Source organism: Chelonia mydas, chromosome 3, assembly GCF_015237465.2.
Source record: "Chelonia mydas isolate rCheMyd1 chromosome 3, rCheMyd1.pri.v2, whole genome shotgun sequence".
NCBI lineage: Eukaryota > Metazoa > Chordata > Testudines > Cheloniidae > Chelonia > Chelonia mydas.
The window spans coordinates 107,564,945-107,590,239 of NC_057851.1; the positions used below are offsets into that span (position 1 = coordinate 107,564,945).

At 41.8% G+C, this 25,295-nt stretch overlaps 1 protein-coding gene across 1 annotated transcript in view; it reads left to right on the top strand.

Moving 5' to 3' along the window:
* The window catches only part of ADGB (androglobin), a 231,390-nt gene that overhangs the window by 35,267 nt on the left and 170,828 nt on the right, over window positions 1–25,295 (top strand). The window contains exons 3-5 of the mRNA XM_043543090.1: window positions 1,895–1,987; window positions 7,469–7,540; window positions 10,124–10,333. Of these exons, the coding sequence (XP_043399025.1) occupies window positions 1,895–1,987; window positions 7,469–7,540; window positions 10,124–10,333 (375 nt within the window). The remainder of the gene's footprint in view (window positions 1–1,894; window positions 1,988–7,468; window positions 7,541–10,123; window positions 10,334–25,295) is intronic.

The window sequence follows — 25,295 nt, forward strand, 5'->3', positions numbered from 1 at the left end:
GTTCTACGTGCCCTGCTGAGTCACTGGGCCTCCATTGTCCATATGCTCTCTGAGGCATCCTAAGGAGGGGCTGACTAGAATAGTTGATTCTCCTTAATGGCCCATCAACACATGGCTGGCGAGTCTTGATGTAAGTCTGTCTTGTGGGTGTTACCCGGGAACACAACATGTTTAGTAACAAGTATACAGTAACATTTTATAACTTCACACACAATGGTAATGCACACATTTCAACAGGATAATAATACTTAGCAGATTATAATTTTTCTAATGATACTTTACAAGGCATACTTTTTAAAAGATTTATCACATTTGTGTAACATTGGTGACAATAGTATCACAACCTGTACATCTACCCACTGATGTAACATTCCAGCGACAGGTACATGGATACAAATATCTATCATCAGTACCTCTCTTTTCACCAGTGTGAGCAGTCTCAGAATCTTTTCCACACCCTCAACTGCACAATGAATTTATCCAAACTTCCTGTAACCTGGGTTAGTTTATTCTTAGATGGTACTTGTTCATTAGATGGCCAAAGTTTTAAACTTCAGTGGCTTAACTGTCAGCCCCTACATCTGTATCCAGATACCTGATTTAGCGGCCTGATGTCCAGATGCTGAGCGCTCATAGCTCGGATTGACTGCAGTGAGAGTTGTAGATGCACAGTCCCAAGTTTAATTTCCAGTCTAAATATGGATTTAGGTGTCTAACTTTAGGCTTCCCAGGTAGAAAACTTTGGGTTTAGTGTTATTAAAATAGTTTTATATTAGCGTAGGTTCACTCAATTAGTTTTAAGAGCAATGAGAGTGTTGTAAGATGAAAATGTTCTTTTTGAATCAGCATTTTAAGTGTTTAAAAATTACTGAGAGAATGGTGCTCTCTGAGGTATCTCAGACTGTCTGGTCTTTACTCCCAGTATAAGTAGCCCAAAAAGAGTCCTTCAGACAGCCTTCCCGGAAGATTGAAAAGAATAGGGAATCCAAATAATTGGCTTGAATGGGAGGTGATAGAAGACCCGAAAGTCTTAGGCTCCAGAAAGAAATGGGAGACCTGTTCACATTTTACTCTGGCAGTAAAAACAACACAGGTTGAGTATCCTTCTCCTAGTTACATCAAGCACCTAATGTGCTTGACTATGGATTTTGCAGATGCAGTATATTCTGAGAACTCTACTTATTGGTAAGTAACCATCTTTTCACTGTGCCATAATGTGTGATTTTTCTTCCCAGTGAATAATTATGAATAGGGCTACGATTTTGTCAGGGAGGACATGGAAATCACGGAAACTGTGACTTCCAGAGACCTCTGTGACTTGAGCCCCCACTACCTGTGTCCCCTGGCAGCTGGGAACTGTGCGGGCCCGAGCTCCCAGTCGTAGAGGGAGGCAGAGGTGCCCTGCAGGCAGCTCCCAGCCGGGGAGGAAACAGGGGTACCTGGAGCTCCGAGGTGGCGGAGAGACCCCAAACTCCCAAGCACTGCGGGCAGCAGGGCTCCTGGGAAGCCCCAGCCACTGTGGGCGCCCCGGAGCACAGATCTGCCATGGGTGGCCAGGGTACCCCAGCTGGAGCTCAGAGCGGCCATGGGTGCCCCAGGGCTTGGAGCCGCCAGCAGTGGGGGGACCCTGCACCTCCAAGCCATGCTCCCCTAGGTGATGTGGTGAGCCTGCAGCTCACCATTTTGTCATACATATTTTTAGTAAAAGTCACAGATAGTTTATGGGCTTTTGTGAATTTTTCTTTATTACGGACAGGTCACTGGCGACTTTTACTAAAAATATGCATGACAGCATCTTAGCCTTAATCATGAACAATGAAGTATTTTAAATCTTGATGATCCAGTGGTATAGTAAATACAAACTTAAATTTTTGTACATGTATATTTTATGTAGCATGTCTTTGAGGACCCTGAAGGGAAGATTGAATTGCCACCTTCCTTAAAAGTGAATTCCTGGAAACGTCCACATGAATTTTTAACTAATAAGGTAAGAAGCATGTATTTTAACTGTACAAAAGAGTAGTTACAAGATCTTATAGTGATGTAGACTTTAGGTTAAAAATTGATTTCCTATTTTTCTGACAAACGCATTTCATATGCATTTCATATGGCAAAAACTCCAAAAGTTTGTGTATGCTACTTATTCTCAACAACATCTCAAAAAAAGTATGGGTCATATTCTTCCACCTTTCTCCCTGAGTTGCCCCAATGAAACCAATTGTATTGTCTTTTTATATGCATTGCTTGTTCTCATGAGAAAACTAAACTGAAATTTAATTGATAACTGCAGTGTTAGTAGCAGCCACAATTGTTATAACAGCAGAGTGGTAGAATTCAAACTTCCCACAACTAGGGTAATGGATTGCAAATGCTTGGCACATCCCTGCAAGGGAAGAGACAACTACTAACCTAGAAGAGACATATGTTACCTTTCCTCAATTAAATAAAACAAGAAATTTACAATGAAGGAACTGCAAGCCTCCCTCTGCAAATGCACTCTTTTCTAGACTTGTCAGCTGCAGACATTCTGGAGACAGGTACCTCAAAGTCAGCATGAGGTGCCTCCACCAGACAATAAACAGAGAATGGCTTATGAGACGGATGAAACATGTTAGAACTTAATCAGAGGACTGGAAGGGACCTTGAGAGGTCATCTAGTCCAATCCCCTGCACTCATGGCAGGACTAAGTATTATCTAGACCATTGACAGGAGTTTGTCTAACCTGCTCTTAAAAGTCTCTAGTGATGGAGATTCCACAACCTCCCTAGGCAACTTATTCCAGTTCTTGCTTAACCACCTTGACCATTAGGAAGTTTTTGCTAATGTCCAACCTAACCTCCCTTGCTGCAATTTAAGCCCATTGCTTCCTGTCCTATCCTCAGAGGCTAAGAATAACAATTCTTCTTCCTCCTCCTTGTAACAATCTTTTATGTACTTGAAAACGGTTATCATGTGTCCCTCCTCCCCCCAGTCTTCTCTTCTCCAGACTAAACAAACCCAATTTTTTCAATCTTCCCTCATAGGTCATGTTTTCTAGACCTTTAATAATTTTTGTTGCTCTTCTCTGGATTTTCTCCAATTTGTCCACATCTTTCCTGAAATGTGGTGCCCAGAACTGGACTCTGATACTCCAGTTGAGGCCTAATCAGTAGAGTGGAAGAATTACTTTTGTGTTTTGCTTACAACACTCCTACTAATACATCCCAGAATGATGTTCACTTTTTTTGCGACAGCATTACACTCATATTTAGCTTGTGGTCCACTATAACCCCCAGATCCCTTTCCACAGTCCTCCTTCCTAGGCAGTCATTTCCCATTTTGTATGTGTGCAGCTGATTGTTCCTTCCTAAATGGAGTACTTCACATTTGTCCTTATTGAATTTCATCCTATTTACTTCAGACCATTTCTCCAGTTTGTCCAGATCATTTGGAATTTTAATCCTATCCTTCAAAGCACTTGCAACCCCTCCCAGCTTGATAAGATCTGAAAACTTTATAAGTGTACTCTCTTTGTTATTATCTAAATCACTGCTGAAGATATTGAACAGAACTAGACCCAGAACTGATTTTTGCGGTACCCCACTGTGAAGCACTGATAACTACTGTTGGGAATGGTTTTCCACCGGTTATGCACCCACCTTATAGTAACTCCATCTAGATATTTCCCTAGTTTGTGTATCAGAAGGTCATGCAAGACTGTATCAAAAGCTTTACTGAAGTCAAGATATACCACGTCTACCGTTTCCCCACATCCACAAGGCTTGTTACTCTTTCTTTGAAAGGGTATCTGGTTGGTTTGACACGATTTGTTCTTGACAAATCCATGCTGACTGTTACTTATCACCTTATTATCTTGTAGATGTTTGCAAATTGATTGCTTAATTATTTGCTCCATTATCTTTCTGGGTATAGAAGTTAAGCTGACTGGTCTGTAATTCTCTGGGTTGTCCTTACTTCCCTTTTTATAGATTGACACTGTATTTTCCCTTTTCCAGTCTTCTGGAATTCTGTATTCCATGACTTCCTGTATTGCATGTTCCCACCAGGGTACTAATGTTCACATGCTACCAGACAACAGCACAGTGGTTTCTTTTCATTTAGCAAGTTTTAGGAAACCCACGTCAGAGCATTGCACCCATGTGATCATAAAAAAATGGAAAGTTACATTTGAGGAAAAAATGCAGTCTGTCAGTCTTGCAAATTCTCAGGACAAAGAGTTGTCTCAGGACAACTGGTGCACGGGGCAAAGTCATGAAGAGAAGAACCTCCCTGTTTCAGGTGCTGTCCAGCTGTGTCACCAGTGAGCAGAAGGGGTTAACTGCATAAATAGAACTACTTGCCTGCTCTTGTAACTTCACAAAACTCTAATTTTTTTCCTACAGGTCTCCATACGTTAAACTTGCAGGGAGATATGCCTTCTTGATTCTCTGCAGAGACCACAGTCCCTGTATTGTTTTCTCCCTTTTAAGAATGCGAAAAGGTTTTGGGAAAGTATCAGTGGGGCCAGAAGGCTGATCCTGATTCTCCCACATGTGCTGTTCAGACTGTGGTTTTACTTGAGCAGAACATTGAAGTAGAAATCTGCCATGCAGATCTGAAGATTACGAATATACCCATGATATATTATCATCCTTGGTCTCCCACTTCAGACATCCCACTTCTTTGAACTGCCTACATAACATGTCTGTATCTTTGACAGTATTTGGCTAATATCCAGTAATGTTTTTTATTTCTGCACAACTCCTTTATTTAATTTTCAGCTGCTTTTAAATAGAAACCAAAACAAGAAATGAATAATCTGCTTGCCATGTCACAGATGAAGTGCTCTTCAACTCTGAAAATCTTTTGCTGCTGTTTAAATTTAAAACTATCCTCTTCCCTTTTTATTCCATTTGAAATCTGAAGGTTCTTAAAGCACTTTGCCTGCCTCTCTAGCTTTTCAGTCTTGTCAGTTTTACTTGTGTCAGTTTGTCAGTTTCATTTTTTATTAAATATGCAGCAAGTGTGTTTCAAGTTTAAATTTTTAATGGGAGGGTGGGGGTGGAAATTCACAAGAGCAAAAGATTGCATGATAAATGCTGCCAAAATACATAAAGTGAGTTGTGGTCGCTAAAGGACTGGGGCAAAGGATATGGCATCCAGAAACAGATAAAGCTATATGTATATAAAATCCTTCAACTACATTTAATTTGTTTAGTATTTCATCAACTCTTCTTGTTTTGGTTTTAATCTCCTTAATTTAGTGCCAAATTGCTAAAATTATTATAAATGCTGTAGATATTAATAAAATGATCATAAACACCAAGTGATGAAAAACAGTTAAAATGATGTAGTTAGTGTTAAATGTGGCAGGAACAGAAAAGGATATGGTGAACAAGTATATGTAAAGTAGTAAGAAAAGATTCAAGCAACTGAGCAGAAATAAAAATGGTTTTTGTTTGTTTCCAAAGACTTCCGCTGCAGTCCTTCTATCTGTTATTGCCAGATTGCCTTAAAATAAACAAACAAACATTCTGGTTGTAAGCACGGGCAATAGCTCTTTCTTTTCTTTTTCTTTTTCTTTTACTAGCTTCCCTGTTAGTGTCCTGGTGAAGTCTACATTCATATCGGACCTTTTGGAGCATAAGCTTCCGTGGGTGAATACCCACTTGGTCATTTATCAGGTCATTTTTAGCCTAGATTGCATATGTTTCTCATTGGAGCATTAAAGATTGAGGTCAGAATTGAGTTACTGATTATTTTTTAAAAATATAGTTATGTTTGGCTTGAACTCTTGTTGACGTAATCTGACACACACACTGTTTGGAGAAAGCACATTAGTGAAGAGACACCCTTTGAAAAAAATGCAGTTGTGCCTTATGATACAGTGTGAAGTTTTAAGTTGGCAGTAAGTGGAGATGAAACAGCTGCTGAAATAGAATGTGTTTCTTCAAATGATTCTTGAGAACTCTGTGGGATAGAAGTAGTAAGGAACATGCTACCCACTGTTTAACTCATTCTTAGGAAACTTTAAAATATTTGCATAGCTGATAGAAAGTGAAGAGCGAGGCCTCAGATGGGAAGGAACAAATGTTGTTTGTCTATTTTAGAACTATCCATTAATCTTTCACTATAGAAAAATGTTCTTCGTATTGCAACAATGACATTAACACAAATCTCTTGTCACTTGCTATACGCTGCGGTAAATTTTTTGAAGACATATAGTAAAGCATCTAATAAAATCTCATTTCATCAAGTGATTACTAGTAATCAGCTTGATGATGTAAAAACACAATAAACTACAAGAAAGCAAACCATTTTTCCATATATTTTCTCAGAGGAGACATTGGTTCTAGACAAATTGTCATTAAAACAGCATTCACCATATACTGAACAGATGCTGTACAAAACTGGTATTTTTCATTAATTGCAATGTTGTTAAGTTTAGAGGGATACCACCAGTATCTCAAGTCAATTAGATATTGAGTCATCTTGTGGATCTTAGTCTTGTTTCAGAAAACAATAAGTGTAATCATTTGTAAATCATATTGCTCTGAGAGGATATTTTGACAATGGATAAATTATAAAATGAATAGAGATCAAAATGACAGTCTGTTTGTTAAGCAGATCATCAGCATGTATTTACTTTAACGGTGACTCAGGCCCAGATGTCTGTATCTTTGTAAACTATTGTGTTACATTTATACACACACATTCCCTTTGAATACTGTGGCAAAATTCACAGTGACTTTATTGGAAACAGGAGTGGTCCTGAAGATTTGTTTTTGAAAACAAAATTACAAAACAACAACATACCTTAGAGCCAAATGATTCAAAATGCCTTTTAGTATGTTGAGTGAAAAATAACTATGTTGTACCGTCTTTTTAATAAAATATCTTGAGTGACTCTGATAATCATAAAAGTGAGAGACTTGCTAGAGCCAGGTATGGTCTAAACAGTCTTCTCCTTGCAGGTCTGTGAGCGCATTTCCGTTCTATTTTTCAGCATCTGTAGTGTATTATATTCTACTGTATTTCTTTCACAGACAGCCATTTCCACTTGTTATTTTGTCTGTCATAAAAGAACTAAAAACCACTAAGCCCTAAACTGAGCCCCTAAATTTCATTTTCGGTTGTCCTTAAAGTTGTATTTGAATGTTGTGCAGTGAAAGGAGCAAATCTGTTATTGTTAATGTTTGTCCATTGAGACACAGAAAACTTTTGCTAATTATCACTTGTTAACTAAGTTCCCAATACAACTTAACAATGATTAATTTAAATTTTCAACACCTTCTGTGTTTTGAAGATATTTTTTTTCTATTAAGAAATATTGAAGCAGTCAGGGAATTTGCAAGTCTGGCAGCCTTTTAGCTGATGACTGGCATTTCTAGCATTTGTACAATATTATGCTCATATATTTTTCGTGGATCTTTATTCTCTTCAGTTAATATAGCTACAGGCTTTCAATTAAAACCTCTTCTCTTTCAGGTTCCTGTAGTGGTGAAAAATGAAAACTGGTTTGACCTTTTTTCAGCAAATGAACACTTACTTGGTAGTGAGGTATGTAGTAAATGTGATAGCTCATGTCATGTTAAGGACTGATCCCTCAACATTAGTGGTGTAAATAGACCATCAACAGGAGAAGTTAAGTATAGTAAATCCTGTCAGTGGGGTGGGAGGTGGGGGGAAATGACAGACAGTCTCATATCAGGATCAAACAGGTTTAATAATGAAGGATTACCATTCTTAGAAACTGAACAAATAAATACAGAGAAGTGAAAGGCTGACCAACCGAAATGGGCTTTTTAAAGTAACAGTGCAGGTTATGAATAAGTTTTTTTAATACTTGCATGGAAAATTAATGTATATTAATGCTAAAAGGAAACTATTATTTACAAAAGGAAGTAAAGATCCTTAACTTTAGGGTAAATTCACCCCCACAAAAGAAGTATGGAATCTAAAAGTTCTGAAAAACCTTTTATCATTTTAGTTTACAATATTCACTATATAGAAAAGAGGCCAAGTGTAGGAATGCATTTAGGTACTGGTTAGTATGAGCCTACCAAGTCTGTGTGTCAGACTGTAAATGTAAGGAAAGGACATGTTCTTTAAAGAGCAGAGTATAGCAACATGATTATTTTGGAAAATATTTAGAAGATGTTTTAAAATTAGTTAATTTTTTTTACATTATAATATAAGTATAAACAATATCCATTACAGGAACCAATATAATTTTTCATATCTTATAGTTAACGTTGTGTGGGAAGTGGAGGAGAATGGGAATGAATCTCTTAAAATGTATGATTTCAAATAAATTACGTCTTTCATTTTTTCTGTGGTAAAACAGGGCAAAATACAAATACCGAGGCTTCAAATATAGAAGAAGCTCTATGGCTTAATGGCTCTTATATCAAGGCCTGTTTTTGAAGCACAGTTTGAAATAAGTATATGGGGTGAAATGGTTTCAGATCCTAGCAAACAGTTATTACCATATATTATCTGGGATGCCTCACTTCCTTAAAAAGAACACAGAAGTGAATCAGCAGGGAAAACTGCCAAACAATAATCTCTCCTTTTATAAAGGGATGATAGTGTTATATTTTTATTTTTAGAGAACAGGTACGAATTTTGGATTTTGAGTAGAGATGGGTTTGAACTGTAGCCTCAGATCCAAACACTCCTGAACCTCCAGCTTTGAAATTTGGATCTAAATATTAACTTTTTCAGAGTTAGGGTGCTTGATTGTTATAAGATGATGCTTGAGCTGTGAAGTTGAATCTGGAACTGGACCATGGGATTTTGGTTGAGCCTCTCTCTAATTGGGAAGTGGGAACCCCAAAACAAAAGCTACTAACTTTAAATTGGTTAAGGATTGAAATATTAATACAAATGGAAATGTGTACATAGTAAATAATTTAAATATTACATATTTCATTTATTACTCTGCACATTGATCAACATCTCTTTAGGGCAAGGAAACTATCTTATAAAAGAGCCAACTTTAATATATGGATATTCCTGTTGAGCTGCTTATATAGTGTATTTGAGTAAAATAAATTAAAAAGAGGGTTTAGCTTCCCAAGTCACTTAACCAGTTAACCTTAAAACACATAAAAATAGACATATGTCTTGCATAATAAGGAAAAACTTCCTTACCACTAAAGGTCAAGTGTATATTTTTGATCATTAGTGCACTGTATAATCCATTATCTGCTCATCAATCAGTCAGCATCCAGATTTCCGAAAAGTTCTCAGGCCACTTCTCCTGTGATTAGTGCCAGTTCTTGTAGCTCTCATGTGTTTGGTTAATCATGGTTGGTTAGTGAAGAGTGTATTCTATTTCTTGGTAGAATGTTTGATTATAGAAATATTCTTTTCTTTAAAAAATAAAAAATGCAGCAAATACTAAATGTAAAAAATGTGACTGCATTATAATTAATGCATCCTCTTAGGGTACGTTTACGCTTCCCGCTGGATCGGCGGGCAGCGATCGACCCCTGAGCGCTCTCCCATCGACTCCTGTACTCCAGCGCCGTGAGAGGCGCAGGTGGAGTCGACGGGGGAGTGGCAGCAGTCGACTCACCGCGGTGAAGACACCACGGTAAGTTGATCTAAGTACGTCGACTTCAGCTATGTTATGGACGTAGCTGAAGTTGCATAACTCAGATCGATCCCCTCCTCTAGTGTAGACCAGGGCTTAGACATCATATGTACAAAGTAAGAGTAGTTTCTTGTTTGCACTCGTATCATTAGACCTTGCCAGCTTCACTTGGCAGGTCTCCCACCCATACCATTCATGAAACAACACTATTGTGGCATGAGATGTGCTGTTGATGGCATGCATTAATTAATACAATGTCTATTAGCAGTTCCCATTTTCATAAAGCTTTGTAGATATCCACATATAGCTAAATGTCACATATTACGGATGACTTCTAAGGAATATTTGTGCTGATAAAAGCAAACTTGCAATAAATTAATTTTAATGCACTCTTCTGTGAGATTTGCTTTCCAGTTAGCATTTGGAATTGTTTTGCATTTTCTGACTAATATAATTTAACTTCATTTGATTTTTTTTTCCTAAAATGTGCAATGTGAAAAACTGAAAACTTTTATTTAAAAAAAAAATTTCTGTGATTTCAGCTGATGAGATGGATAATAAGTGAAATTTGTGCAGTCTGGAGGATATATAATGTGAATGTTTTAACTAATGAGGGTAAAACCAACACCAATGAAACACCTCTATTCTCTTGGAAGCCATGGGAGCATATATATGCCTTATGCAAAGCTATTAAGGGACACATGCCACTGTATAATAGCTATGGAAAATATGTGGTGAAACTTTACTGGATGGTAAGTGACTACTTTCAGTTATATAAAATGTTATATCTGTGTGTTTATGCATTTAATATGAATATAATGTACTATCTTTAATTATCAGGATAAATATTCTGCTTTTTTGAAAAAAATATGTTTTGTAGTGGTAAAATTGTTAAACTATCAAGATGAAAATGAATATTTCTTGTTATATTTGTACAAATTAAGAGTTATGAAATCCTAGATCATTAGCCAGATGTGCAGTAATTGTTTAGAAGAACGCTACCTGGAGTATTTTATTGCTTGTTAGGAAATTATATTTATCTAGGCACTACTGAAAAATAAATAATATGTGCAGTTTGTGTATACAGTAGAGATATAGTGTGTAGATAATGTTGCTTCTATTTAAAGAGCTTTTCATATGCTTAGAACTTTCTAACCCTTTTTGCTTTCAAACTGAAAATTTTGGATTTACTCAGACTTAGGTGGGAATTTGAGGAAAAGTGATTGTCATACATTTTTTACATACTCTTTCTGTAGTAGTGAATTATTATTATTATTTTTACATTGTTTAAGTTATCCATTTTGAACAGCACTAGTACCTTAGCAGTTTGGAGTAGAAACTTGAAATTGGCAGAACCTACTTTGACAGGCTTTAATTCCTTTGTTGCAGCTGTACCTTCCAATGGTGTGGGTGAAACTTTATTTTGATTTTGCTGAGTTATTTGAGGTGTTTTTTCAAAATGGATTTAACACACGTACACTTCTTCTTTTTTTTTTTTAACAACTGAGAACAGTTTGGAGATCCATCGTGTTAAAAAAAAACAAAAAACAAACAAACAAAACCCACACAACATCTTAGCATCACACATGAATATGAACAAAGTAAGTGGCAATTCTCATTCAGCACAAGAAGTGGTAACTGGAGTTTTTAAGAAAGTATTTAAATCTATGGAAAAAAACAAGGAGTACTTGTGGCACCTGAGAGACTGACAAATTTATTTGGGCATAAGCTTTCGTGGGCTAAAACCCACTTCGTCGGATGCATGCAGTGGAAAACACAGTAGGAAGATATATATATACACAGAGAACATGAAAAAATGGGTGTTGCCATACCAACTGTAACGAGAGTAATCAATTAAGGTGGGCTATTATCAGCAGGAGAAAAAAAACTTTTGTAGTGATAATCAGGATGGCCCATTTCAAACAGTCGACAAGAAGGTGTGAGTAACAGTAGGGGGAAAAAATTAGTCTGGGGAAATAGTTTTTACTTTGTTGTGTGTTTGCTGGTCAACCTGAAGCAAATACTCACCAGCAACCACACACCATACAACAGAATCGCTAACCCAGTAACCTATCCTTGCAACAAAGCCCGTTGCCAACTCTATCCACATATCTATTCAAGGGACACCATCATAGGACTTAATCACATCAGCCACACTGTCAGAGGCTCGTTCACCTGCATATCTATCTATGTGATATGTGCCAACAATGCCCCTCTGCCATGTACATTGGCCAAAATGGACAATCTCTACTCAAAAGAATAAATGGACACAAATCAGACGTCAAGAATTATAACATTCAAAAAGCAGTCGGAGACCACTTCAATCTCTCTGGTCAGTCAATTTCAAACCTAAAAGTCGCAATTCTCCAACAAAAAAACTTCAAAAACAGATTCCAACAAAATACTGGAGAATTGGAATTAATTTGCAAACTGGATACCATTAAATTAGGCTTGAATAAAGACTGGGAGTGGATGGGTCATTACACAAAGTAAAAACTATTTCCCCATACTAATTTTTTACTGTATTATATTTTAAAATTAGCCATTTGCACACACAAAGAAAATGAAACAACAACAACACACACACGACTATTTCAAGCAAAATAAATAACAACTGACCAAAACTATGTACACCTTTTTTCCTAGCTGATTGAGCACATATTTCCATTCCAGTCAAATAAAAATCCAGTCAAATACATACAATCTGAAAATTCAAAAATATTTTAAAGCTGGGTTTTTTTGGGCGGGGGATGGTGGAGGTCACTCTGTTGTGCACCCACATGAGCCACAGTCTTTGTTAAAGTAACAAAAGCAATTAGGATCTTAACTAAACCAATGGCTAATTAATGCAAAAAAAGCACAAAATAAATAAAGCACTGCTAATAAAGTACAAAACCAGAAGTTGACAGGCATCAGAAATCAGAATGTAAATACAAGTAATTTCTTAGGGTATGTCTACACTACAAAATTAGGTCGAATTTATAGAAGTCGGTTTTGTAGAAAGCATTTTTATACAGCTGATTGTGTGTGTCCCCACACAAATGCTCTAAGTGCATGTAGTCGGCGGAGTGTGTCCACAGTACCGAGGCAATCGTCGACTTCCGGAGTGTTGCACTGTGGATGGCTATCCCGCAGTCTCCGCCGCCCATTTGAATTCTGGGTAGAAATCCCAGTGCCTGATGGGGCTAAAACATTGTCGCGGGTGGTTCTGGGTACATATCGTCAGGCCCCCGTTCCCTCCTTCCCTCCGTGAAAGCAAGGGCAGACAGTTGTTTTGCGCCTTTTTTCTTGAGTTACCTGTGCAGACGCCATACTGTTAGGGGGCTTATTCCTTCACCCACTTCCTTCCCTGGTCCTTCTCGCATGAACAAAGAGCAACAATACCCGAAGTCCAAAGGTGCAAACAATTCGATGTTTATTGGGGTGAACTTCCAGCAAGCATGATTCCAGTTTCCTTCCTTAGTATCCTCCTTCCCAGCTCTGACACCACAGAGCCTTACACCTGTATCCCTGTTCCCATTCATGCCCTTAGCCAAACATGATTCCAATTTCCCCACTCCCACTCCCCCTTTTAGCAAAACATGATTCCAATTTCCTTACCCCTATTCCCTGTTCCCATTTCCCCTCTTTAGCAAAACATGATTCCAATTTCTCCACCCCCATTCCCTGTTCCCATCTCTCCCTTTAGCAAAACATGGTTCCAATTTCCGCACCCCCATTCCCTGTTCCCATCTCCCCCACCCACGCCCACCCCCACCCCCACCCCCACCCCTCTACTTCCTGATTGACTGCAGACTATATAGCAAAACTTGAGTTCTGCTTAGCTATACCTTAACCAATCATTTTCCTGAAATTTAACTAACCAATCCTAACATATTGTAACATGATTATGTAACCAATTATATCCCATCACCTTAATTAGTTTACACACAGCAAAATTAATTATACAGCAGACAGGAACATTCACCAGAACCAACATATACAGACAAACAATAGCAAAGTGGGAACTATAATGACAAGACAATACAGAAGTGAGGATTTCACATCCCGGTATTGATAAGTGAGTTCTTGCCAGACAGGATGCTATCAAACTAAGTTTCCTTTTACATTTTCTAGGCACTTCCCTTTCTCTGGAGGTGATAGGCATTATCAGGACAGGATTGTATTCCTAACAGCCCAATAGCACCTTACTTCAATGTGACTAGTTTGGAATGTGAGGACGTGACTGTTCGCTTCCTAGCTTATGGCTGCCTCTGCTGCTTAGCCAAAGGCCTTAGCCTAAGAACAGGGCCTCAGACTGTCACAGTAAGAGAAGGCCCTTACACCAGCAGACAGTGATTTTGATTCTTTCTTTTATACCTCTAGAACTAGCCAAGTGATAAGAATACACCTAAATTCTTAAAGTACAGGCCTTTGCAGACAGGTCTGAATATCTATATCCTAACACTCCACCCCTTTTTTTTTCTTTTTCTTTTGGGATCCTCCTGCCCAGGTATCCCTGGAAAAGCACAGGACATATGGCGACACATTTCCTGATAGGGCCAGGCATCAAGGTGGAAGGTGTCGATATTCCATTTGTCCCACTGCCCCTTGTGTAGTATAGTGCCCTGCACCTTCTCTCGTACGGGCATACCACACCTATTCCAATTAGTGTTCCAGACTTCCCATTACAGTGGGCCCGAGAAGGTTGAGTCCGGGTTGTCTAGTACACTGTAGGGTTTGGAGGGCTTACTATATTACTTAGAGATTATCTCCATATGCAACGTAACACAAGTACAGTTAACAATACAAAATCCACAGCAACACTGAGTCCTGACCACTGCAGTATGGTCCAACATTTGAGACACCCCCAAAACACTGCCTCTCCTCCTTCGACAGGGTCACGACCTTATGTGTCCAGTTGCTGGCAGTTGCAACAAGCTGCCCCTGGAGGTTTTGCTTGCTTTTGTCCATATCATAAGTCCATTGAATGTTCACAGAGAAATGGGATATTGTCCAAACCAGTTTGACCACTTGGTATGGAATCAGGCAGTATGCCTTGGCTTATTCACAGCAATAAGATTCACAGATCCATTTGTGCACCGAAGTCCAGATAGCAGCATATAGATGGGTGTAGTTTGGTTATGGGCTGGTGTAATTGTGCCCCCAGTAATATGTACATTCTCAGCAAAACACCTTATACACAGTACACCCAATTGTCCACCCCTTGCATAGGCCATTGATCCTGCTCCTCTATAGTCATAGGAGAGGGGCACATCCAAACATCTTCTGTTGATTTACACTATTTTACACACCGCTTCATTGATTCCCAGTGAGCTCCTCCCCTTCTCATTATTTCCACAGGGCTTGTGGGGGCCACCTTAGTTGCAGTTCCATTTCCAGGTACCACGGTAGCTATTACATAGGTGCTGGCCTCCTAGTTGACCATTTTGCATTCCCATACACATCTTCCCCCGCAAGGTCAGCCTTTTGAAGCCATCCCCCACCCACATCATGAGATTTTTCTGTTCATTAAAACACAGCAATCCTAGCAACAAGACAAACACCACAGGCAAACGACACAAAACATAGATCCATGGTATTCTGAGTTATTCTTCCCGCTGGCGCCAGCTTGCTTGTAGAGTGTCTGAAAAACAAAAGAAACAATTTCCGTCCCCCTGGTGGGGACAGATTATTGCTTAATAATAATACCACTTTCTTTTATAAATTTCCTTGCTAATTGCAGGAAAAACAGAAGAATTGCCTCCAGGCTGTCCTTATTTTGTTCTATAGTCAGGCTAGTGAATTACCCCACTCAGTGGTCATTTATGAAATTCATGAGGTGGTGTACCTCAGTTTCCCCTCTTGTACAACAGACCAAGTTTGCAATAGTTTCTCTGCTGTACCAAGCTTTAAGTTTATTCTCAGGTAATAGCTGAGACACAGCTTCAGATTTTAGCACTGTACACACACACACACACACACACACACACACACACACACACACACACACACACACACACACACACACACACACACACACACACCTTAAGGTTAACCTGTCCCCCTTATTTTCAGGCTTGACTTGTTTTTTCAGCTCCCTTTCCTGGAGGGCCATAATCTGAGTCTTCTAGTAGCTTGTTTGCTGACCGGATGTATTCATTATTTGCAGCTCCTTTGTGCCCATCAGCTAGGTAATTTGCATTTACACACAGAGGCTTACTAGCTTGCTTCTGGATCCAAAGCTGTTAGCAGCTCAGACACTGTCTTAAAAGGGAAGCATTTTACTTCCACCAGAGTTCTGATTACTTTCCACTTTCATCTCCTGCTCCAAAACACAAAGAGATCTGAAAAAGAAAGCACAACCTATTGTGGCCCCCTTTGGAGCCCTAATAGGATTTTAATGAAGTACCATGTTTTATTTGCATTTCTTTTACCCCTTCTCCAATATACACCGCACACGTCCTGGGAAAATGCAAATTCCTTCCATATAGTTTAACCTCCATAACATCATATTAGCCAAATTAATTTTACACAAGGTGTAACTGCCTCCCCCATGCCCACAGAGTTTTCATGCACACCCACCAAAGCAACAATCTGATCCCCCAGAGCCACCCCAAGGCTCAGTGCTCCCATCATTCCTCCCCTTTTCCTTTTCTTTTACCTGTGCACACACACAAAATTCTCTTTTGCCTAACATCTGCACTGTGATTACTCTTTTTTACACAACTGTACCCCAATTACACTTCCATCTTGTACAACTAGACACAACCGGGGCAGCCAAGTTAAGTTCCAATAGAAACCCCTTACAGCCTTTATTGATTTTGATTACATTACCCAAAAGTCAAATAATTTTGATCAGATTCTCTCTCTGCCTGCAGCAGTCCCCTATAGACCATTTCTGTGGGAAAAGGGCCCATTTTCCCTCAGAATAACTATAAAAGCTTCTGTGGACAGAAGCATAGTGGTGGTAGTAGCCACTCGACCTGACCCCCTTGGATAATTTAATTACCAAGCTTCCATCCAATGTGACTGCACAGAGTTGCACATACAGTTACATTTACATAACTGGGTTTTATCATTAAACAAAAACTTCCTTCTGGACATCTCACATAAGTATCCAAAGTACCCTCCATTAAAACTTCAGAAAAACAAAAGAGTGTGGAAAGGCAGGTTGCACTTTGAAGCTTTTTTTTTTTTTTTTTTCCCTCTCCACTCCCCCAGGACCAAGTCCCAGCTCCAGTCTCTAAAGGTCGCCTGTTAACTCTGCTTTTGACTATAAACCCTCTTGTGCCAAATCATCTTTCACTACCCCTAACTAATTTACAACCCTTCAGCAGCCCTTGCTGAAGCAGCACCAAACTTGAAAGATTCCTGGCAGCTTCCCATAATGCTGCCCTTACTTCAAACCTCTCACAAGCAGACTGAAGTGCCTCCTTTCCCTGGAAGGCATTCAGTCCCCGTGGGCAAGGACCTTCTTCCACTACCCATATACCAAGGAGGGTGGGCTCCTCAGCCACCCCCCATACCTCTGGGTCCCCTAACACTTCCTCCATTTCCTTTTTAATCTCATCCCAGGTTGACCCCTGCACCTGGTATGGGCCCTGGTTCTTCCTTATCCATTTATCCAAAAAATCCTTTACCCTGGCTTGCCAGAACCCGCAACTACCATCACGAGAGTTCGCGATACCCCCTCCAAGCAGCTGCGCGGACTGTTGGGGAGGGGGACTTACAGGCTGCCACTCACCTATCCAATGCGATGCATCCGAGTCAGTCACGGCACCAAGATGTTAGGGGGCTTATTCCTTCACCCACTTCCTTCCCTGGTCCTTCTCGCATGAACAAAGAGCAACAATACCCGAAGTCCAAAGGTGCAAACAATTCGATGTTTATTGGGGTGAACTTCCAGCAAGCATGATTCCAGTTTCCTTCCTTAGTATCCTCCTTCCCAGCTCTGACACCACAGAGCCTTACACCTGTGTCCCTGTTCCCATTCCTGCCCTTAGCCAAACATGATTCCAGTTTCCCCACTGCCACTCCCCCTTTTAGCAAAACATGATTCCAATTTCCTTACCCCTATAGAACTAGCCAAGTGATAAGAATACACCTAAATTCTTAAAGTACAGGCCTTTGCAGACAGGTCTGAATATCTATATCCTAACACATACCACAGGAAGCATGGAGCCCACTCAGCTAACCGTCACCGTATGTCTCCTGGGTGCTGGCAGACGTAGTACTGCATTGCTACACAGCAGCAGTTTATTGCCTTTTGGCAGCAGACAGTGCAGTATGACTGGTAGCCATCATCGACGTAGTCCTGGGTGCTCTTTTAACCAGGCGCCTGGGCAAACATGGGAGTGACTCAGCCAGGTCATTTCCCTTGTTTCTTCTCGTGGCGATTCAGTCCCGCACTGTCTTTTAATCTCCAGCTAGCAGAAGATGATGGGTAGTCGTCATACTGCACCGTCTTCTGCCGAGCACCCAGGTGTTCACGATGGCTAGCAGTCGTACTGCACAGTCTGCTGCCAGCAAGATGTATAAAGATAGATGAAGAGGCTCAAAACAAGAAATAGACCAGATTTGTTTTGTATTCATTTTCTCCTCCCTCCCTCCCTCTGTGAAATCAATGGCCTGCTAAACCCAGTTTTGAGTTCTATCCTTGAGTTTTTGAGTTCTATCCTTGAGGGGGCCATTCAGTTTCTCGCAAAGCCACCCCCTTTGATGATTTTAATTCCCTGTAAGCCAATCCTGTAAGCCATGTCGTCAGTCGCCCCTCCCTCTGTCAGGGCAACGGCAGACAATCGTTCCGCGCCTTTTTTCTGTGCAGACGCCATACCATGGCAAGCATGGAGCCCACTCAGATCACTTTGGCAATTAGGAGCACATTAAACACCACACACATTATCCAGCAGTATATGCAGCACCAGAACCTGGCAAAGCGTTACTGGGCGAGTAGGTGACGTCAGCGCGGTGACATGAGTGATGAGGACATGGACAGAGACTTCTCTCAAAGCACGGGCCCTGGCAATATGGGCATCATGGTGCTAATGGGGCAGGTTCATGCGGTGGAACGCCGATTCTGGGCTCGGGAAACAAACACAGACTGGGGGGACCACTTAGTGTTGCAGGTCTGGGACGATTCCCAGTGGTTGCGAAACTTTCGCATGCGTAAGGGCACTTTCATGGAACTTTGTGACTTGCTTTCCCCTGCCCTGAGGCGCAAGAATACCAAGATGAGAGCAGCCCTCACAGTTGAGAAGCGAGTGGCAGTAGCCCTCTGGAAGCTTGCAATGCCAGACAGCTGCCAGTCAGTCGGGAATCAATTTGGAGTGGGCAAATCTATTGTTTGGGCTGCTGTAATGCAAGTAGCCAACGCAATCAAAGATCTGCTGATATCAAGGGTAGTGACCCTGGGAAATGTGCAGGTCATAGTGGATGGCTTTGCTGCAGTGGGATTCCCTAACTGTGGTGGGGTCATAGACGGAACCCATATCCCTATCTTGGCACCGGAGCACCAAGCCGGCGAGTACATAAACCGCAAGGGGTACTTTTCAATAGTGCTGCAAGCACTGGTGGATCACAAGGGACGTTTCACCAACATCAACGTGGGATGGCCGTAAAGGTACATGACGCTCGCATCTTCAGGAACTCTGGTCTGTTTCAAAAGCTGCAGGAAGGGACTTTATTCCCAGACCAGAAAATAACCTTTGGGGATGTTGAAATGCCTATAGTTATCCTTGGGGACCCAGCCTACCCCTTAATGCCATGGCTCATGAAGCCATACACAGGCAGCCTGGACAGTAGTCAGGAGCTGTTCAACTACAGGCTGAGCAAGTGCAGAATGGTGGTAGAATGTGCATTTGGACATTTAAAAGCACGCTCGCACAGTTTACTGACTTGGTGAGACCTCAGCGAAACCAATATTCCCACTGTTATTACTGCTTGCTGTGCGCTCCACAATATCTGTGAGAGTAAGGGGGAGACGTTTATGGCGGGGTGGGAGGTTGAGGCAAATTGCCTGGCTGCTGGTTACGCACCGCCAGACACCAGGGTGGTTAGAAGAGCACAGGAGGGTGCGGTGTGCATCAGAGAAGCTTTGAAAATCAGTTTCATGACTGGCCAGGCTACAGTGTGAAAGTTCTGTTTGTTTCTTCTTGATGAAATGCCCCCGCCCCTTGGTTCACTCTACTTCCCTGTAAGCTAACCATCCTCCCCTCCTCCCTTTGATCAGCACTTGCAGAGGCAATAAAGTCATTGTTGCTTCATATTCATGCATCCTTTATTCATTCGTCACACAAATAGGAGGATAACTACCATGGTAGCCCAGGAGGCGTGGTGGAGGAGAGAAGCACCAGGAGGAGTGGTGGAGGAGGGAAGGACAAGGCCACACAGCACTTTAAAAGTTTAAAACTTTAAAACTTATTGAATGCCAGCCTTCTGTTGCTTGGGCAACCCTCTGGGGTGGCTGGGTGGCCCCCCCACCGCGTTCTTGGGCGTCTGGGTGAGGAGGCTATGGAACTTGGGGAGGAGGGCAGTTGGTTACAAAGGGGCTGTAGCGGCAGTCTGTGCTCCTGCTGCCTTTCCTGCAGCTCAACCATACACTGGAGCATATTGGTTTGATCCTCCAGCAGCCTCAGCATTGAATCCTGCCTCCTCTCATCACGCTGCCGCCACCTTTCAGCTTCAGCCCTCTCTTCAGCCCGCCACCTCTCCTCCCGGTCATTTTGTGCTTTCCTGCACTCTGACATTGTCTGCCTCCACGCATTCGTCTGTGCTCTGTCAGTGTGGGAGGACAGCATGAGCTCAGAGAACATTTCATCACGAGTGCGTTTTTTTCGCCTTCTAATCTTCGCTAGCCTCTGGGAAGGAGAAGATCCTGTGATCCTTGAAACACATGCAGCTGGTGGAGAGAAAAAAAGGGACAGTGGTATTTAAAAAGACACGTTTTCTAGAACAATGGGTACACTCTTTCACGGTAAACCTTGCTGTTAACATTACATACATAGCACATGTGCTTTCATTCCAAGGTCGCATTTTGCCTCCCCCCAGCGCGTGGCTAGCCCCTCCCCCCTCCCCGTGGTTAACAGCGAGGAACATTTCTGTTCAGCCACAGGCAAACAGCCCAGCAGGAACGGGCACCTCTGAGTGTCCCCTTAAGAAAAGCACCCTATTTCAACCAGGTGATCATGAATGATATCACTCTCCTGAGGATAACACAGAGAGATAAAGAACGGATGTTGTTTGAACGCCAGCAAACATACACTGCAATGCTTTGTTCTACAATGATTCCCGAGTACGTGCTACTGGCCTGGTGTGGTAAAGTGTCCTACCATGGTGGATGGAATAAGGCTGCCCTCCCCAGAAACCTTTTGCAAAGGCTTTGGGAGTATAGCCAGGAGAACCACGAGTGCCAGGGCAAATTAATCATTAAACATGCTTGCTTTTAAACCGTGTATAGTATTTTAAAAGGTATACTCACCAGAGGTCCCTTCTCCGCCTGGCGGGTCCAGGAGGCAGCCTTGGGTGGGTTCGGGGGGTACTGGCTCCAGGTCCAGGGTGAGAAACAGTTCCTGGCTGTCGGGAAAACCGGTTTCTCCGCTTGCTTGCTGTGAGCTATCTACAACCTCATCATCATCATCACCATCTTCCTCGTTCCCAAAACCTGCTTCCGTATTGCCTCCATCTCCACTGAAGGAGTCAAACAACACGGCTGGGGTAGTGGTGGCTGAACTCCCTAAAATGGCATGCAGCTCATCATAGAAGCGGCATGTTTGGGGCTCGGACCCGGAGCAGCCATTGTCTCTCTGGTTTTCTGGTAGGCTTGCCTCAGTTCCTTAAGTTTCACGTGGCATTGCTTTGGGTCCCTATTATCGCCTCAGTCCTCCTTGCCCTGGGAGATTTTGACAAATGTTTTGGCATTTCGAAAACTGGAACGTAGTTCTGATAGCACGGATTCCTCTCCCCATACAGTGATCAGATTTCGTACCTCCTGTTCGGTCCATGCTGGAGCTCTTTTGCGATTCTGGGACTCCATCATGGTCACCTCTGCTGATGAGCTCTGCACGGTCACCTGCGGCTTGCCACGCTGGCCAAACAGGAAATTGAAATTCAAAAGTTCGCGGGCCTTTTCCTGTCTACCTGGCCAGTGCATGTGAGTTGAGAGTCCTGTCCAGAGCGGTCACAATGGAGCACTGTGGGATAGCTCCCGGAGGCCAATATCATCTAATTGCGTCCACAGTACCCCAAATTTGACCCACCAAGGCCGATTTCAGCGCTAATCCCCTTGTCGGGGGTGGAGTAAGGAAATCGATTTTAAGAGCCCTTTAAGTCAAAAAAAGGGCTTCGTCTTGTGGACAGGTGCAGGGTTAAATCGATTAAGCACTGCTAAATTCGACCTCAACTCCTAGTGTAGACCAGGGCTTAATCATACAATATGACTGCTTGCAGCCGGTAAAAGCCGCTCGGGCAGGGGGGGTCTAGGCTCTGGAGCTGGTAGAGCCCTTGGGGAGCAGCATCCGCAGGAGGCAGGGCCCAGGAGCCCAGGCCGGAGCGGGTCAATCTGGGTCACTGTGTAGAGCCCAGGTACTTACACCCGCACTGAGCAGCGTGCCCCAGGTGGGAACACAGGCTGAGGGCTGCTCTCAAACTCCCTGGCTCCCCGCCTGTGCTTACTTCTGAGCTGTTGCTGACAGTAGCACTGCCTTCAGAACTGGGCGCCCAGCCAGCAGCCGCTGCTCTCCAGCCGCCCAGCTCTGAAGGCAGCACCGCTGCCAGCAACAGCACAGAGATAACTGTGGCAATGCCATACCATGCCACCCTTACTTCTGCGTGACATTTGACCTTTCTGGGAGGGGTGGCAACTGGGGGACTAAGGCAAATTTTGAGGTGGCTGTAGTCTCCGCAAGTCCCTGCACGCAGCCCTGCATGCCTTTTCCATATCTCAAAACCAGGCAAAATATTGTCCTCAGAAGCAGGGACAGCAGAATGGTGGAACACTACAGCAGCCAAAGAAAGAGGAAAATATAAAGCAATTTCTGTGGCTGCATAATCTTATGGAGGTGCTAATTACCCTGAATTTAAGTCTTTAGGACAGGGATCCTCAATCTTTTCTCATCTTTAACTTCTGAAAACCACCTCCATTTTCCTTTTGTGATACCATATCTCAGACCCCTTACATGCATTCCATAATCCTGTGTGCATTCCACCCCATGCACAGCCCCTTACAAATTCTGCTTTCTGCTCTCTGATTCAGATCAGTAATTTTTTTTCCTGTTGGTCTGCAAGATTAGCCATTTACTCCCTGTCTTCAGTCCATGATAGATGTATCTTTTTGCCTTGCAGTCCTTATGTTAACACTGTAGCACAAAAAGGAACACATCTCTGCTTATATATCTCTCATAAAGAGATGTGTTAGTGTAGAGATGTTGAGTGAGCCCTGTAGTGTACATTGTGTTGCTTAGCAACTACGTGACTCAAGGTTCTTTCAAAAATCTCTATAGATAAAAATAAAAATTACCCAAATTCTTCCATAATCCTTGCAAAATCACTCATCTCAGCTCAGTGTTAAACTGTTGCTTTAGTGGTCATGTTGTCTAAATTTCCTGTACAGAAAAATAAGAAGGAAGTGTTATACTCTCTTATCTCACACCCTGTTAAAATATTTATAATCACTTCTGATTCTTGGAATGAGCACAAATGCAAACAAAGGTGAGGGGAGCTTTTAAATATTAGCACCCATGCACACTGTTGCACCGTTGTGATTTGGTGCACCTTTTTTTAAGTAACAGAAAACAAAATCCTAAGCATGTTCATTCTATTTTTAAATATCTCCAACTTTGTTCGTTTAATATTAGGAAATTCAAATTAGGAAAAGCACACATTCCTCCATTCAATATAGGCCCCGAGTGAAGTTTTAAAATTGAATTCTGTTCAAATTGGTTTAACTCAGAAATGCCTTCAGAAAGATTCCTAAAAATCTATCAAGAGATTTGCTTGTAGGATCAGTCTGAACATATGATAGCCCCTCAAAAGGTAATTTTAAAAGAAATGTATGAGAAACTAAAATAGGGTTAAACAATAACAGTGTCAGTTCATTCATAACCATAGTTGCTACCTTGACAAAATATAATATAGTGCTAGATTGTATCTTTACGGTTTGCCTTTTGTAAGAGGCGGTGCATAGTTGAGCTTCCCAAGGAGTAGATGAGGGAAAAAATTGCAATTCTTCACTCAGAGTCATAATTTATGCCCTGGCTCTCTCCTTTGGGGTTAGTAATCCGCTACTGATTGATGCTGATAGTTCCATTTGCCATGTTGTTTAGGGGTGTGGAGGTGGGAAAGAGGGGAGCCAAGTCTCTCCATCCACTTGCTTGGGGGGTGAACTAGCAGATTTGTGGAGGCAGCCCTCTCCCTGGCACTTTGACTTGTAATGCTAGTAGCCCACACAAGGGAGCCAGGAGTTGTCTTCCACCTCTTGAGTCAGTTGCAGGAGTTCAGAGAACATGATATTACCCATATAATCTTGGGTTGAGGGTGCTGTCTGTAGTGTACGAATGATGCTGGGGCTCTATGGGGAACAATCGCATGTAATAAACGACTGTATTGTAACACATCTGCACAGTTAAAGTTGCATAGGCTACTTTAACTGTCATTTCCTGAGTTGTGTGTGTTCTAATCAGTCTCATTTCTATTCTCCCTTCACTGAAGTTCCCTTTTCCTTGCTTACTCTGCTGGTTCTACCAACTCAGTACTCAGGAAAGGTGGGGAACCTCATGGGAGAGAGAAAAAAGGAGACATGCAAAGGAGAAGGGAAAGTGATAAACACCCAAGGGTGGGGGGTGAGAAGAGAAATCTGGAAGAGAGCTGAAGGGAAATTGAGAGGGGGAAGAATAAAGGGAGAGGGAGAGAAAGTTCACAGATGGGAGGATAAAGAGGGGGGTGGCTTTTACTCTAGGCTGGTTTCAGTGAGACATCATATTGTCTCTTAAGAAGACTGGTATCTCACCAGAATCAGCATGTGGTTGAACCCTTCCTCTTTGTTCTACTTGATATACCACATCCAGTCTCTTCAGCAATAACTGTAATAAGCAATCACATTCTGGCACCTCCACCCTGTATTGTTGCAGTAGTACTCCTATCCCCGTTCTGCTGTCCTGGGTCCCAGTTCTCCACAATCAGGTTGTATTCTACAGGGAAAGAACTGGGACCAATTGGTACAAAGTTTAGGTAGGAGTTCTGTGGGGGTCTCATATTCATTTTTCACAGGGCTGCCTCTTAAATCTTAAGACCTGGCATGGAATGTACTGATTCAACATAATTGCAAAATAGTAGAGTGATTAGCTTGATTTTCCTTCTGCACATTCATTCAGCTTGTTTCTGCCAATAACGTCCTCCCCCTTCTCCACCAAATAAAATTCTGACCCCAAAAATAGTATTACCCTGAACTTGCTGCTTCATTTCTGCTCTCTATCTCATAAGGATTTCTATTTCTGAATTTGAACTCTTACTTTTAGTCCTTGGGAATTACTTCCCCTCTGTCTCCAGTCCCTCTCTCTCACAATGTACATTTTAAAATAATATATACTTAGGCTTTTAAAAGGGGCTATTGTCAACGCATGATAATTACAATACGGATTTGAAGATTTACTAACTATATGAAATAAAAAAATCAGTCAAGGGGACAAAGTCAAATAACATCTGAAAAGAAAAGAAGAAGGTCACACTGCAGTTATGTTA